Source organism: Catharus ustulatus, chromosome 17 (genome assembly GCF_009819885.2).
Source record: "Catharus ustulatus isolate bCatUst1 chromosome 17, bCatUst1.pri.v2, whole genome shotgun sequence".
Classification (NCBI taxonomy): domain Eukaryota; kingdom Metazoa; phylum Chordata; class Aves; order Passeriformes; family Turdidae; genus Catharus; species Catharus ustulatus.
The window spans coordinates 5,163,859-5,177,276 of NC_046237.1; the positions used below are offsets into that span (position 1 = coordinate 5,163,859).

Below are 13,418 nucleotides of genomic sequence, written 5' to 3' on the forward strand. Positions count from 1 at the left end.
CCTTGCTCTGCCTCTGGCCTGTCTCTCTGGCTCTGCCTGGTCTCACAGCACAAGATGTGGGGTGAAATCTCTAATGAGGGAGAATGAACAGAATCAGCTGGGGAAATATTAGAGGATTGTAGGACAAAAAAGGTTTTCTTGACATCTTACAGATTTTCCTTGCCATCCTCCTCTTATCTGCTCAGTTCCTTCATCATATCTAGCTTCCATTTCAAATTGTCTTTGCTGATGCTAGAGATCTGGCTGTGTGCAGGCTGTTTCCAAGAGATAACTAGCTCCTCCCTAACCCTTTCCCTTCCTTCTGTCCCACCTGTGAGATGAGACTTTGTGCAATTGTCTGGTTTTCCCCCTCAAGGGCTGTCTGCCTTCGTCTGATAAGACCTGGACCCTGTAAACATTTTCTGAAAAACTTGGAAAAAATAACTGCATCTACAATGACCTCAAGCACGTTAGAGAACACTGTCTTTATCCAAATCTGGAGTCGACTGTCTTCTTAAATCAATTTAAACTGAAATAAGATCCATTCCTCCCTCCTTCCCTGTGAAAAAGTCAGCTGTAATCACAGGACACTGAGTCTTGCACAGGCTGGAGACCAGAATGTGCCTCTGACACGAGCACTGGGCAATTTATCACAGGAGATTACACTCGAGGGTGCTCATGTGACTGGGATTTAACAGTCAATTAAATAACACCAACACTTCTAACAAAGGAGCTGGGATTAAGGAAGGGCTCCAAAATTACTCCTTTTCCTTCCCGACTCTGATGCCAGCCTTGGGAATCTCCCCGTTCTTAACCCAGATGTTCAATTAAAGCTGACCGGAACAAATAAAATTGTTGTGAAATGTCACTACAATGGGAGTCAGCCGGTCAGCTCTGCCCTGAGGCACTTTGTAGGAAGCTGTCCCGTGTCTTGGACTTTATCAAAAGGATTCCAGCCATGTGTTCAGTGCGAGTGATTACGCTGCTGCTGCTCAGGTCACTTCTGAGGAGCAGCCAGGGAAGTGCTGCTGCTTTTCAGGATTAGCCAGTGCCAGACAGGGCAGAGGAGCACGGTGCTGCTGCTTCAAAAGGACACATCCAGCTGCCCACGCAGTTACAGAGAGCACGTGGCACTGCAGGGATCTCAATGTCTGGGCCCCACTGAGTGCATAAATAACAAAACCTCTCCTTCCCCATCTCTTCCAGCAGGCAGCAGTGCCTCCCTCCAGATCTTTTATGGTTTTCCTTGAAATTCCCCCCAAGTCATGAGCACCTCAGTCTTGTCAGATATTCATTCATTCCTCTCCTGCTTCTCCTGAGTGTGCCCATTGCAGTTATCCTGCTTTATCCCTCCTTACAGGCAGACCCACTCCAGATGCTCAGCTGTCTCCTTCCCTGGTGGCACCAACTGCAGTTCCATGGCTCTCTGCTCTTTATCTAACCACCAAGCCACTCTGTCTCTGCTCACACCTCACCTCTGGTGTTCTGTTGGGTGTTCTGGTGTTCTGTAAGGTGTTCTGGTGTTCTCCTCTGCCCCTCTGCCTGGCCAGGAGAGAGGGCTGCACACAGCATCTCCTGCACCTTGTGCAGCACATTGCAAAACTGCAGGAAGGCACACACAGCATCACTCCCAGCAATCACATGAGCAGGTGCTATATTCACCTTTCACTAACCACCAAACATTCACATCTGTTCTTATATTCCAGTGACTTTTTAGGAGAGTAAAGAAAAAAAATATTTCTTGTGCTTTTTTCTCATTTTATCAATTTCTTCCCCCAAGTGCTGCTCCCTATGGCTGTTCTTTGGGAATCTCACTTTGCCCTGTGTCACCCCTGGAGCCAGAGCTGTTGCAGCACTGGGTCTTAGCACACAGCAACCCTTCTGCCTGGGCACAAACAGCACATTTAGGAGTTACCTGATAAACAGAAGGACACAGCTTTTGTGACCCAAATTTCCTCACCACACAAGTCAGGAAGGAGCTGTTAGATTCTTGTGAAGCTGGCCAAGATGCTGAATTCGTTCCCATGGAAGGAAAAACAACCTTCTCCATTCCATGCTCTCTCTCTCTTTCATGGGGTAAGTCCAGAGTTTTGTTTTATAGGTTCCTCTAAAGCATCAGAGTTGTTCCCAGTATCCTGTTCTGGACAATTCGTCCCAGCACTGTATGACATGGTGTTTTCCTAAAAGAGTATTTTATAAGGTCACTTCATCATCTGGTCCTTGTTTCATGAGGTCATTCAAAAGTCACAACACTGGAGACAAAATCCCCTCATGCTTATTTTGGTGTACTGGAAACTACCAGAATGTTTGCTGGAAGGGACAAAATGTGGCTGAAATAAACCCACAGATTTTCCCCTAATAGAGTTGCTAGAATAATAGCCAGGTCATGACTCCCCCTCACTCCTCATAATTGCTTCAGCACATCCCTAAAAAGGGTGGCTGACCACAATACAAATATTTTTTTTTCATGTAGCAGGAAGGAGTTGTTGAGAAATCTCTTGGAGCACATGAACATCAGCCTGATATTTTACTTGGGACCAGCTCTTTGACAGGATGCTCATTTTCTCAATTCTTTAACACCAAATCCACACCTTTCCATGCAGGAGCTGTGGGGTTTTTTCCAAACAGTAAATGTAGATTTTCTGCCTTGTTTGTATTAGAATGTAGTACCTAAAAAATTACAAACTAATGCTTGAGGTAAAACTAGAATTAAGAGACAAGACCATGGTGTGGCCTTGTGTCCTTCTCCTCAGATAATCTTCATCTACAGTGGCAGTGGTGACACCAGAGGGTGACAGTGGCCAGAGGAGGGGGTGTTATCCATGTGTTTGTGCTTCAGAAAGGGTTGGGCTATCAGGTGTCTATTTACAGTTCCCAGAAGAGACACTGATGTTGTTTCTTAATGAACACTTCATGTTCCACCAGACACTTGAAGCTCAGACCCAAAAACCAACACTTGTTCCCTACTCCTGGCATGTTGTTTTTGCCGATATTTGTTGCTTTAATCACAAGTGACAGCCAAACAGCAATTTGGGCTGTTTAGTAGAACAGCAGCACGTTCTGCTCCTTCTGAGGCCACACAGATATTCAGAATTAGACCCCCACAAAGGTTTTCCAGGAAGTTGTGGCTTCTGGGAACCTGAAGGACAGAATGGAAATTGCTGATCGGAACAAGGAGCTGTGGGTCCCTTGAGGGGGCACACAAAGCAGCACGGGATGCTGCTGACACTCTGTTTGAATTGGGTGGATTTATGAGCTTTTCTGATAAGAGCTGTTATCTGGGGCTGGAATCAGACACCGCCCCCTTTGCTGGAATTTCTCTTGGTTTGTTCTGTTCCCAACCCTGAGCGCTTCTGGAGAGTGTCCCCGTTGTCTCTTGCAAATTCATGAAGATGGGAATCTAAGGCTAATGGTATCCTGTGAATTTGCACTAAAGGCTGCAGTGACCTTAGGGATGCAGGGGGTCTTTAGGCTGGAGCGGAGCAGTAGGAGCAGGCTGGCAGCTCCAGCTTTGTGCTTTGGGCTGGGCTGACAGTGACCAGTCCTTGGTGGGATTTGCACTCCTGGGTGCCAGCTACTGATACCAGCAAGGGGAGACTGAGAGCAGGCTCCCCATGAGTGCTGCATTTTGCATTTCAGAGTCTCCAAATACCAGAGGCATTATCTCAAGTTGCAGAGCATTGTAAATCAGAGTTAATTCTTTCCAGCAGTCAGCTTTGATATGGCCCTCCCTCTCATTACCCACTCCCTAAAGGAAGAAAGAACACTCCAAGGGTCCTACCCCCATAAATGCTCCTGGATTCAAAAAGACAAAAATGACACTATTTGATTTGCATGTCCAGAAAATTGGTGGTGTAAAACTCCCCTGAAAGATAGAGGATAAAACCAGGAGTTAAAATAGTGAATTAGCACCTCTGGCTCAACTGTAGTGAGTTCACTGCAGATCTTTAAAGTTTATCCTCCTTGTATAAGTTATTTAGAGAACTGTGTCACTTCCTCATATAAGTTATTTAGAGAACATTTTCTGAGCACTCCTGACATTGATTTAAAGCTTCCTACTTTTTAAGATCACATTCATTTGAGGGATGGGTAAATTCTGATTGTTGACAGGTCTTGCTCAAAACAAATGTCACTGCTGGAAGCAGGAATCAGACTCCTGAGCCTTGGTCCCAGTGCTGCAGTTTTATGGAATGCCTGGGATGCACACCAGGAACAGTTCCCTGCTCTGCAGAAAGAAACAGAACTTTTTTCCTTTTTAAAGGCACTGAGAGCAGTGAAGGTTGAGTAACAGAGCAGGCATGAGCCACAAGGTGTCTGATGAAATGACATAGTTTGAGGTTTCTATGTAACCATATGGAAAGCTGTGATGTTTGTATGAGACTTTCCTGGATATTCAGAGTTTTCAGGGAATTATGACTTGCAGCAGTGAGTCAGTCACTGTTTCAACTGAGGCAAGGATTAACCTTCCTGTCAGGACAGTCTCAAACAAGCTTGAAAAAGCAAAACCACAAAGATAGGTGACAAATAATGCATTTTGGGAAACAAAAAATCAGTACCTGGGGCTTTGGGACCAAAGCAGATCTGATATCAAGCACTCAGCCAAGATCAGAAGTGAGCACTGGCCACAGTGTCACTGCAGGCAGGAACACTGCCACCTGTCCCTGTTTCCTAGATAAATTCAGTATTTGGGGAAAGGCCAGAAAATCTTGTAAAACTGCCTCCCTTTAACCTGAAATGGTTTATCCCTACTGTGGTCACACTTGTGTCATTCTCCAAGAAGACAGTGTTATCATTCCCTATGCAATCAAAAGACCCAAAGTTTGGCTCTGTTTTCATCTGCAGGAGGATGCAGGCTCTCCAAAGGCAGTGCTGGGTTCCCAGATGTGCCCTGGGCACCCAAGCTCCCTCTCAGGTAATGTACATCACAGCCTGGAAGCTGCTCCTCCACCTCCCTTTGTAGTGCGTGTTTTAATCAGCACCATCTGGGATTAGCTTCCTTTTATTTACTTATTTTTGGGTACACGTGGTCTTAGATCCTCAGATTTTGGTCAGCCTGCCTGGAAACTCTTCCAAGTTTGAGATTAACAGCTCATGTGCTGGAGACTGGTGAGAATTCTGGGCACTTGAGAGCAGAAACAAAAGTGACCCATCAGCAGACACTGAACTTAGCTGCAGCATCAACTTTTGAAGGTTATTTTCTCAGCACAGCTGGCTTGGGGGCTGTACTGTCACACATCCGTGCTTGGCTGAGTGATCCAGCACAAATGACCCCATTTTCCCAGGAATGCAGAGGGAGTTTGCTGCAAGCATGGCTCCATTGCCACAACAGAAATCAGGCGTGTAAATCCTTTTCTTTTAGCCTCAAATTGGTCAAAGGGAGAATTAAATCCCCAGCCTTTCTTAGCCCTTGTAGGGGAAAGAACTGAATGGAGCAGGGACAAGCAGCAAGTAATGATCTCTGCCACCTCCCCTGTGCACTACCCAATTTATTTTGAAGTGCTATTTTTGTTCAGCCTCAGACATTTGAAACATTTTGCCTGGAGCACAAAATATCACATTTCCCAGCTCGATGAGCAACTTGCACAGAGTTGTGCTAACCACTTCATGAAAACACTGCTCTGTGAAATAAAACATGTGGTATTTTAGCGTTTTTGCTCAACCTGATTTACCTGACAGGCACTGCAGGCCAAGAGAGGGGAGCCAGCCTGAGTGACTTCACATCAGGGCACCAGTGCATTGTATTTTGTATTGGTGGATGGATGGATGGATCAAGGTGCTTGTCTGGGCTCTGGTGCCCTGTGAAAACAGCAAAAAGATTTTTGTGTTCAGAGCCAGATAAGCAGCACCTTAATTTTGCTGGATGTGTTGTGTCCCAGCACACAATTTACAACTGGCTCACCAAAATGCAAATGTGACTCTTACTTCCAAGCCTGCAGAAACCTCCAGGGAATGCCCCACAAGCCTTGGCTCCCTGCACAGGGATTGTCCTTCTCTCTCTTGGAAGAGCACCTGAATTAACAGATAATGGATGTATAGCTCTGGGGCTCCCACATCTGCAGCCTAATCCTGGTGCTATCAATCCAGTTCTGTTTTAATAAGCAATAAATGGATTTTCCTGTTTTGCCTGGGATGGTAATTGGTAAGGGACCTCCCTGCTGCCACCCATGTGCTTTTCCACCCTGTGTTCTGCCCTGTTGTGGAAAGGGGAGCAGCTGGGTGGGCACTGGCAGCTGGCCATGGTCAGCCCAGGAATTATCAGCTATCTGAAAATGGATGTTAAAGTAATACCTCTTTCATCATAATTTATTAAAAAAATAAATCCCACATTGACTTTATAAATTGTTCTTACTTCTTAGAATCTCTGTACCTGCAGTTCCTGTTGAGGATTTAGCTGAGCAGAACTCCTGTCTGATGTTAAACAATACTGTGTTTCCTAACTGGAAAAAAAAACAAAACCAAGAAAACAAAAACCCACCTAATTTGTTTTCTTTGGTTTTTGCCATGGTTGATTAGTCCAACACACATACAGGGAAGCTGCCTCCCTAGGGATGCCTCAACACAAACAGCTACAAATGAATAAACTAAAATCAAAACATCCCTTAACCTGCTCAAAGGAATATTTGCAGCAGAGGTGTATTTATCTCTCTGTTTTACTCAGAGTGACAGCAATTGAACAAAACAGGAGCTGGGAACAGACAGCTCTCCACAGCATCCAACTGGAAAACAAAACTGCTGCCAAATCTAGTGGAACTAGATTATCTCAGTCCTCTAGGTAGGCTTTCAGCACATGCTTTGGGGAAATAAATGATATCCCAGAGAGCTGTCCCAGGTTCCCTTCTGCAGCCAGCCCTGCTGGGACAGCTCTGCTCCAAAAACTCTTCTGGTGCTTGGACACACATGGAGGAAAAGGACACTCCTGGCTTTTTTTGCTCCTCCCCTGAGTCTCAGTCTGTGCAGAGCCACAGGCAGTGCCAGGGTTTTGCCCCTTGTCCCCTGCCAGCCTGGCAGGGCTGTGCCTGTTTGGCACCGTGTGCCTTTTCAGCACCGTGTAGTTCATTAGAAGAACATCAAGGCTTAAAAAGAAAAATCAGTATTCTGAGGCATCTACAAGCTCCCACCAAGCCCCCAGGTGTTTTCAGGAGTTTCAGGCTCTTGTCTGAGCAGCAGAATTTTGGCCCAAGACACTAAAATAGCCCCAGTTAAATCAGATGTCTTTAGGATGCCACTGCCAAGTCCTCGTAAGTAACAGCAAAGAATTTCACGACTTGGTGCAATGTAACCATGTAAGGGCAACTCTGTCCATCTTGTACAGTACCAGTACAGTTCATTCCCTTTCATGGCCCTCAAACATCTGAACTATTCCTGTTCCAGGAAAACAAAGAACATTTTACATCACAATACTACAAAACGCAACTGAAAGTGGATTTTTAAAGGGACACATGTCCTCTCTGGATAGGATTCTGCAGAAATTTTGGCAGGACTCACATGCAGTCTTGCTGGTGATGATGGTGTGAAATTCAGGGAGCCTTTAGCACAGCACTAATCCATTCCCAACTGAACTGTTTTGGGATATGGAACCATTAACATTTTATATTTTGCCAAGAAATTAATGAGAGAGTAATTTGTTTCAATTTTTTAAAATCCCGAAAACCAAATGGCAACCATCACTGTTACAAAGCACAGAACATTTAAAATTACAACATAATCCTTAAATACTCAAACCAGAAGTGTAAATTTGGGTCAGCTGTGCACTAATGGGGTTGTACTGCTTAAAAAGACATCTGAGAGACCTCAAGTTCATCTTGAACTTTTAAGCTGTCAGTTCACTGTGCCTTATGGAGGAATTCCACTGAAATCCACATGGATGAACAGAATCTCAGGGGATTAGGAACAAGTCAACAATATTTAAACTCTTTGGTAAACCAGGCATTTATCAGCAGCAAACAGTTAAGGGTTTTATTTAAAGTTCTACCCTAATGCCAAGGCAGAAGCAGCTAATTTAAGATATGTCAGAAAAAAAATATCAAGTCCAATTAAAACTTATCTACTCATACTCTGTACAAAGGAAAGTAATAAGGATTGGACATTAGCCAAGCTGAAATCTCTCTGGTTTGAAGACTGTATTTTTCTTTCCAGAAAATGTTTTCACAGATTTATCTCCTGGAAAAAATGAATTATTTCTAGGAGAATCACAACACTGTCATCCCTCCTCCCCCTTTTTCTTAATGCATCTTTCACAGTTAAACTTAGATGTCAGAAGAAAATAGCTCAAAAATAAAGTATGGATTAACTTCCACCCTTGTTTTAGTATTTAAAAGGTTTCTCTTGTGCTTTGTGTATTAAGTTCAACATGAACCAATTTTTTTGGCCTTTTTAGCCGAGTTCCTCCCTACTTGCAACACCCAGGAGTTCATCTCTTAAAAGTTCTATCAGCTCAGAGAAGTAAATTCAAGTGTTATCAGTGGGAAGGGAAACTGTGCAGCCAGAAATATTTCAGGTTATGGCTCTGCTAAAAAGGGCTGAGCCTGTTGAGTTCTGACTTCTCTGCTGCAACTGCTCCTGGGATAAAGGTTTAATTATGGACTTCATTGTATCTGTACAGTAGCTTACACTCTAAATCCTAATTTATTATTTGCAAAAAAACCCCTATTAAAATTAAAAAACCCCATCCCACACTGTAAATACACGTTAACACAGCCTGATTTGCTCTGCTAACATTCACTAGGTGTCCATGGTGCCAGAACAGGACCCTCCAAACAAACATGCTGCACTTTGTCATGTCTGGGAAGAAAAATAGAGATAAGGAGAAGGATACCACACTTGGGTAGTTCAGCCATTCTCCCTAGTCCAGAAGCAACAGCATCCCAGTTCCAGGCTGTCCCCAGAGGCCTGAGCTTGTTTCCCACACACACATGCACACAAATCAGAAAGAAATAATTCCTGATTTGCAAACAAGTCAGAAATAAAGCACATGGTAACCTCCTCTGGTGACAGCTTGCAGCATAAACAGGAAAGCATCACCAAGGAGCCTCTGTCACTTGGAAGAGTTCTGGGAGGGCCTGTGCAGAGATTTGAGGCTGGACAACTGCAAATGTTAACTCAGAGATGACCACAGGCAGGGAAGTGTAATGTGGATGTAACCTCTGAGTAACACTTGAGAATGTGCAGATCAGGATCCAGCACCAGGACAGTCCCTGTGTGCTTCTGGGTATTATGGAACTGGGGAAATGCAGCTGACAGGGGAAATTTTTCCATACAATCATACCCTATTAGCTTATGTTAAACCCAAACCTATATTTGGCATTTATTTAAATGATAATCACAAAGTGACAAATAAACCTGCTGTGTGCAAACAAAATCTACCAACACACAAGCAGCACCTGGAATAAAGGACAGAACCTTTCTGGTATCCTAACAAGAACCCCCCTAGTTTTTCCAGTGAAAAAGCAGCAAGCTCAGATTGCTCCATTACAAGTGTTCCATTACAGATGCAAAACTTATTAAATCTGGAAAAGAACAATGACAGTGAAGCCAAGAATAAAGTGGAAATCCTTGACTTTCAACTCTGGCATTGCTTTACAAAGCTGATCTGTTTTAAGAATTCACAATGAGAATCTGTTTTAAGACACATTTTCAAGTCTTTTAAGACTAACTGTAATAACCCCACTTGTCTTTATGACTTGAACAAAAGACACAGCACAATACATTTTTAAACAGTTTATTTCACATGTTCCATACCGGAGTTTCTTCAGTTAGAAGTTCCTAGAAGAAAATGAAATAAACATTGTTAAAAATCAGTTTGCTTCAACAGCTCAAATAAATATCTTTAACCAGCTGTGTAATCATCCTATAAATACAACATACAGACTGTCATGCTAAAAGCTGGATTTGGGAATGGAAGGTCCCCCTGAAAGAGCTGGAGGACAAGATAAACACACGTACTTGGAAACAATTCCGTCATTTTTCGCCAGACGCAGAATGGAGTCATCTGATTCACCCTGTAAAAAGAGAAGAGAAAATATTCTCAAGTGTCCAAATAATTGCTGACACATGTGGAAGAAAGGCAGCTGCAGCAGTTAGTGCAGATTAGTGTTTTCAAAATAAACTGTTAATTCTTTGTCATTCTTAAGGGTAGGAAATTGCTTTAACTGCATAAAAATATGCATTAGCATGAACAACATATTTATGGATACATGGACTTGTAATGAATTCTTCACATCATTTTTAAATCAAGGTAGTGTAATCTCCAGTAATTATAAAAGAACAGATAAAAGCCAGGATTAATACCCTGGTATACATCCTTAAAAGAAAGGAGATCACTTGCATCCTTTACTGTAAAAAAAAAAACCCCACAAATATCTCCAGAAGAAATGGATTATTCCAAATTAATCCAAGATCCTGGCACAGGGTGCCCATTGAAGCTGTGGCTGCCCCATCCCTGGAAGTGTCCAAGGCCAGCCTGGACAGGATTTGAAGCAGCCAGGACAGTGTTGGGAAGGTGCCCTGCCCATGGAAGGGGTGGAATGAGATGAGTTTTAAGGTCACTCCCAACCAAACCATTCTGTAAATCTGTTCACATCTTCATGATCCCCAAAAATCACTGTGAAAACTCCACACAGTGTTTTCAGGGCCAGATACAAATCTAATTAATGAGTAATGATCAGAAAAACCAGCACAGTAATTGTGAGGTCAGGAGGGCACTCACCATTCTCCGGATGGGGCCGCAGATGGCGTAAGTCTTGAACTGGCCATTCACTCTGCCTGTCACCTTGTCCACCTGCAATCACAGCAAAGCTGCTGTCACATCTCATATCACACTTGCCAAACGCCCAAAGTTAAAAATTGCAGAAAAAACTTGCAGTGTTGAGAAAAGAAACCACAAAATCTCAAGGCAAATACTGAAGTTAGAAAGTTGATTTCAATGACCTTTGCACAGCAGATTTGTAGCTACATTGTGCAGCCATAAAATTGAGTGGATCACATAGATTGACAAGAAATGGTAGCTAGAAGAAAAAATATTTTAGTTCTGAACAAATGGAAAAGTTCAATGTAAAGATTTTCCTGCCTTTACCCTTTTTTTGTTTCTTTTAACTAAGGTTATATCATGGAAAATTGAATTGAAGGAGGAAGGGCACAGACTTGTTCCATGAGTATGAAAATGTCCAAGCTGAGAGACCTGAATTGTCTCACTCTCCCAAGCTGCTGAGAAACTTTACAGGAAAAAGATTAAACAATATAAATCATGGAATTACAGGTAGGTTCACTTCCATGCCCTGCTAATCTCTGATCCTTTGAAAACAAAGAATAGGGATCACTGAAGGAATGAAACATGCTGAACAAGGAAAGTTGCTTTAACAACTTTCAGAATCAGAACAGAATCAGGGTGGTTTTTTAAATGGTTGTTTTTTGGGGTTTTTGGGTAAGATAACTCAGGAGACTCAGGTTTTAAAAATATATAGGAATGTGGTCTCCTATTCATGAACCAAAATCAAGCTCTGTAGCTCATAAGCTACAGGAACAGTGTCCACAAAATTCCTAAAAGCTGAATTTAATAAACAATTGGGGAAAAATACCCAAACCATGTTACAAGGAGCTTAAATTGGAACCCACATGTATTAACTGGGAACCTGCAGGAGTAAAGATCTATTGTGACTTTACTGAATTACTAAAGATACATCACAAGCTGTTTAATTCTGTAACTTTTATTAAAAGTTTAAAGGTTTAGCTCTCTCACGTATCCTGTTAATTAACTTACCTCAGAAATGTTTATCTGAATGGAAGCATGATCCTTAGCACCAATGATTCGGTTGCTAGCAGAGCTAAGGAATAAAACAGGATAGATTTAAACAAAAGGAAACAGGCAGTGACAATGACAAAAAAGCTACTAGAGCCAATTCTACAGGTAAATTAAAACTGCACAAGAAATTTAGACTGTGACAGTTTAAGCTTTCATTGCTTAGAAGGTTAAAATGCAGTTTAAAGCACATTTAAAGGAAATTTTCACTCAGTTGCATCACATTCTTTAGCCAGTTATCCCTTCTTTTGTTTGTATGTGCACAGTTCATCTTCATACAGTGTACATGGCAGTACAGGCTTCCAAAACACACAGAAGCTTTGTATCTTTTCTAAAATGCAAAAATACAGTCATCAAGGTAACTAATAACATTAGTTTCTAAGCCTTTTTTACTGAGAGCCACTACAGCTGTCAAAGACACTAAGGTTGGAGATGCTCAGGAATCACAGGCTATAAAACATATTTTATTTAATCTAATAAAATCCATACAAGTGGCTTATTTTTAGTGACTTTTTAAACTGACAGAAAACTGATTCCCCCACAGATATCTGCTGGAACAAAAAGCCCCTCGGGGCCCTCCAGGCCTGCCCAGCTCCTGTCACCGCTCACCATTTCCGAGGGACATAAAGGTCCACGAACTCCCCAGCGTCGTTCTGCATCTCGTCCTGGTCCCTGCGGAGGCACTGAGCACAAACACCTGGAAGAATCATGGAATGTCGTGAGCTGGAAGGGACCCACCAGGATCATCGAGTCTAAGTCCTGGCACCCCAATAACCCCACCCTGAGCATCCCCGGCAGCGCTGTCCGAGCGCTCCTGGAGCTCCGGCAGCCTCGGGGCCGTGCCCATTCCCTGGGGAGCTTGGGCAGTGCCAGCACCCTCTGGGGAAGAACCTTTTCCCAAAATTCACCCTCCCTGCCACAGCTCCAGCCCTTCCCCCGCCGTGAGGTGATGCTGGAGCCCGGCAGGGCCCACGGGCCGAACCTCGCGGGTGGAACAGTCCCCGCCGGCCCGGCCGCGGCCTCAGCATCGCTCCGGGGCTCCGCCGCCATCGCCCCCGCCTCTGCTCCCGGCCCCGCCACCAGTCCCGGCCCCTCCACCGCTCCTATCGCTCCCACCGGTCCCACTCCTTCTTCTATCGCTCCCACCGCTCCCAGTGCCGCTCCCACGCTCCCACCTCGCGCGCGGCCGGGCGGAAAGGAAGGGGCGGGGCCGGATCCGGAATGACGTCACACCCCAGGAGTGCTTCCGGTACAGCCGCGTGACGTCACGGCCGGGTCATGGCGGCGCCGGTGGATTTGCCCCGCAGGGTCCCACAGCGCTGCCGCTGGGTACAGGGGATGTCCCCCACACCCCGGGCCACCCCTCTGTAGGGCCGCACACCCGCGCGGGGCTCTCAGTGCCAGTCCAGTGCCATTCCATGCTCCAGGTGCGCTCTCTCGGCAGCTGGGTTGGACGGGATGGCCTCCAGAGGTCACTTCCATCCTGAACCCTTCTGTGAGTCTGTGATCACAGCAACCCGGAACCCTCGCAGAAACCCAAAACACCATTCCGAGCTGCTGGAGAGGGTCTGGTGGGGCCCCACGATGATGAGAGGTCTGGAGCATCTCTCTCAGGAGGAGAGACTGGAGGAGCTGGGCCTGTTTA

The 13,418-nt window shown here is 44.5% G+C and overlaps 1 protein-coding gene across 1 annotated transcript; it reads right to left on the reverse strand.

The window, feature by feature from the left end:
- Positions 1–9,681: 9,681 nt before the first annotated feature.
- RPS21 (ribosomal protein S21) lies at positions 9,682–13,016 on the reverse strand. The gene is made up of 6 exons (XM_033074964.1): positions 12,949–13,016; positions 12,383–12,470; positions 11,735–11,798; positions 10,685–10,756; positions 9,922–9,977; positions 9,682–9,741 (listed from the first exon to the last, which is right to left on the reverse strand). The coding sequence occupies exons 2-6, from the start codon at positions 12,430–12,432 to the stop codon at positions 9,732–9,734; spliced, it is 252 nt and encodes an 83-aa protein (XP_032930855.1). The 5' UTR covers positions 12,433–12,470; positions 12,949–13,016; the 3' UTR covers positions 9,682–9,731.
- Between the last annotated feature and the right edge of the window lie 402 nt (positions 13,017–13,418).

What these genes read in the sequence shown, in the direction of transcription:
- RPS21 (XM_033074964.1), bottom strand. Translation starts at nt 12,432, where the DNA reads ATGCAGAACGACGCTGGGGAGTTCGTGGACCTTTATGTCCCTCGGAAA. An exon ending in TTCAGATAAACATTTCTGAG is followed by an intron (nt 10,757 to 11,734) that starts GTAAGTTAATTA and finishes CTGTGATTGCAG; the next exon opens with GTGGACAAGGTGACAGGCAG. An exon ending in GCGGCCCCATCCGGAGAATG is followed by an intron (nt 9,978 to 10,684) that starts GTGAGTGCCCTC and finishes CTCTTTTTACAG; the next exon opens with GGTGAATCAGATGACTCCAT.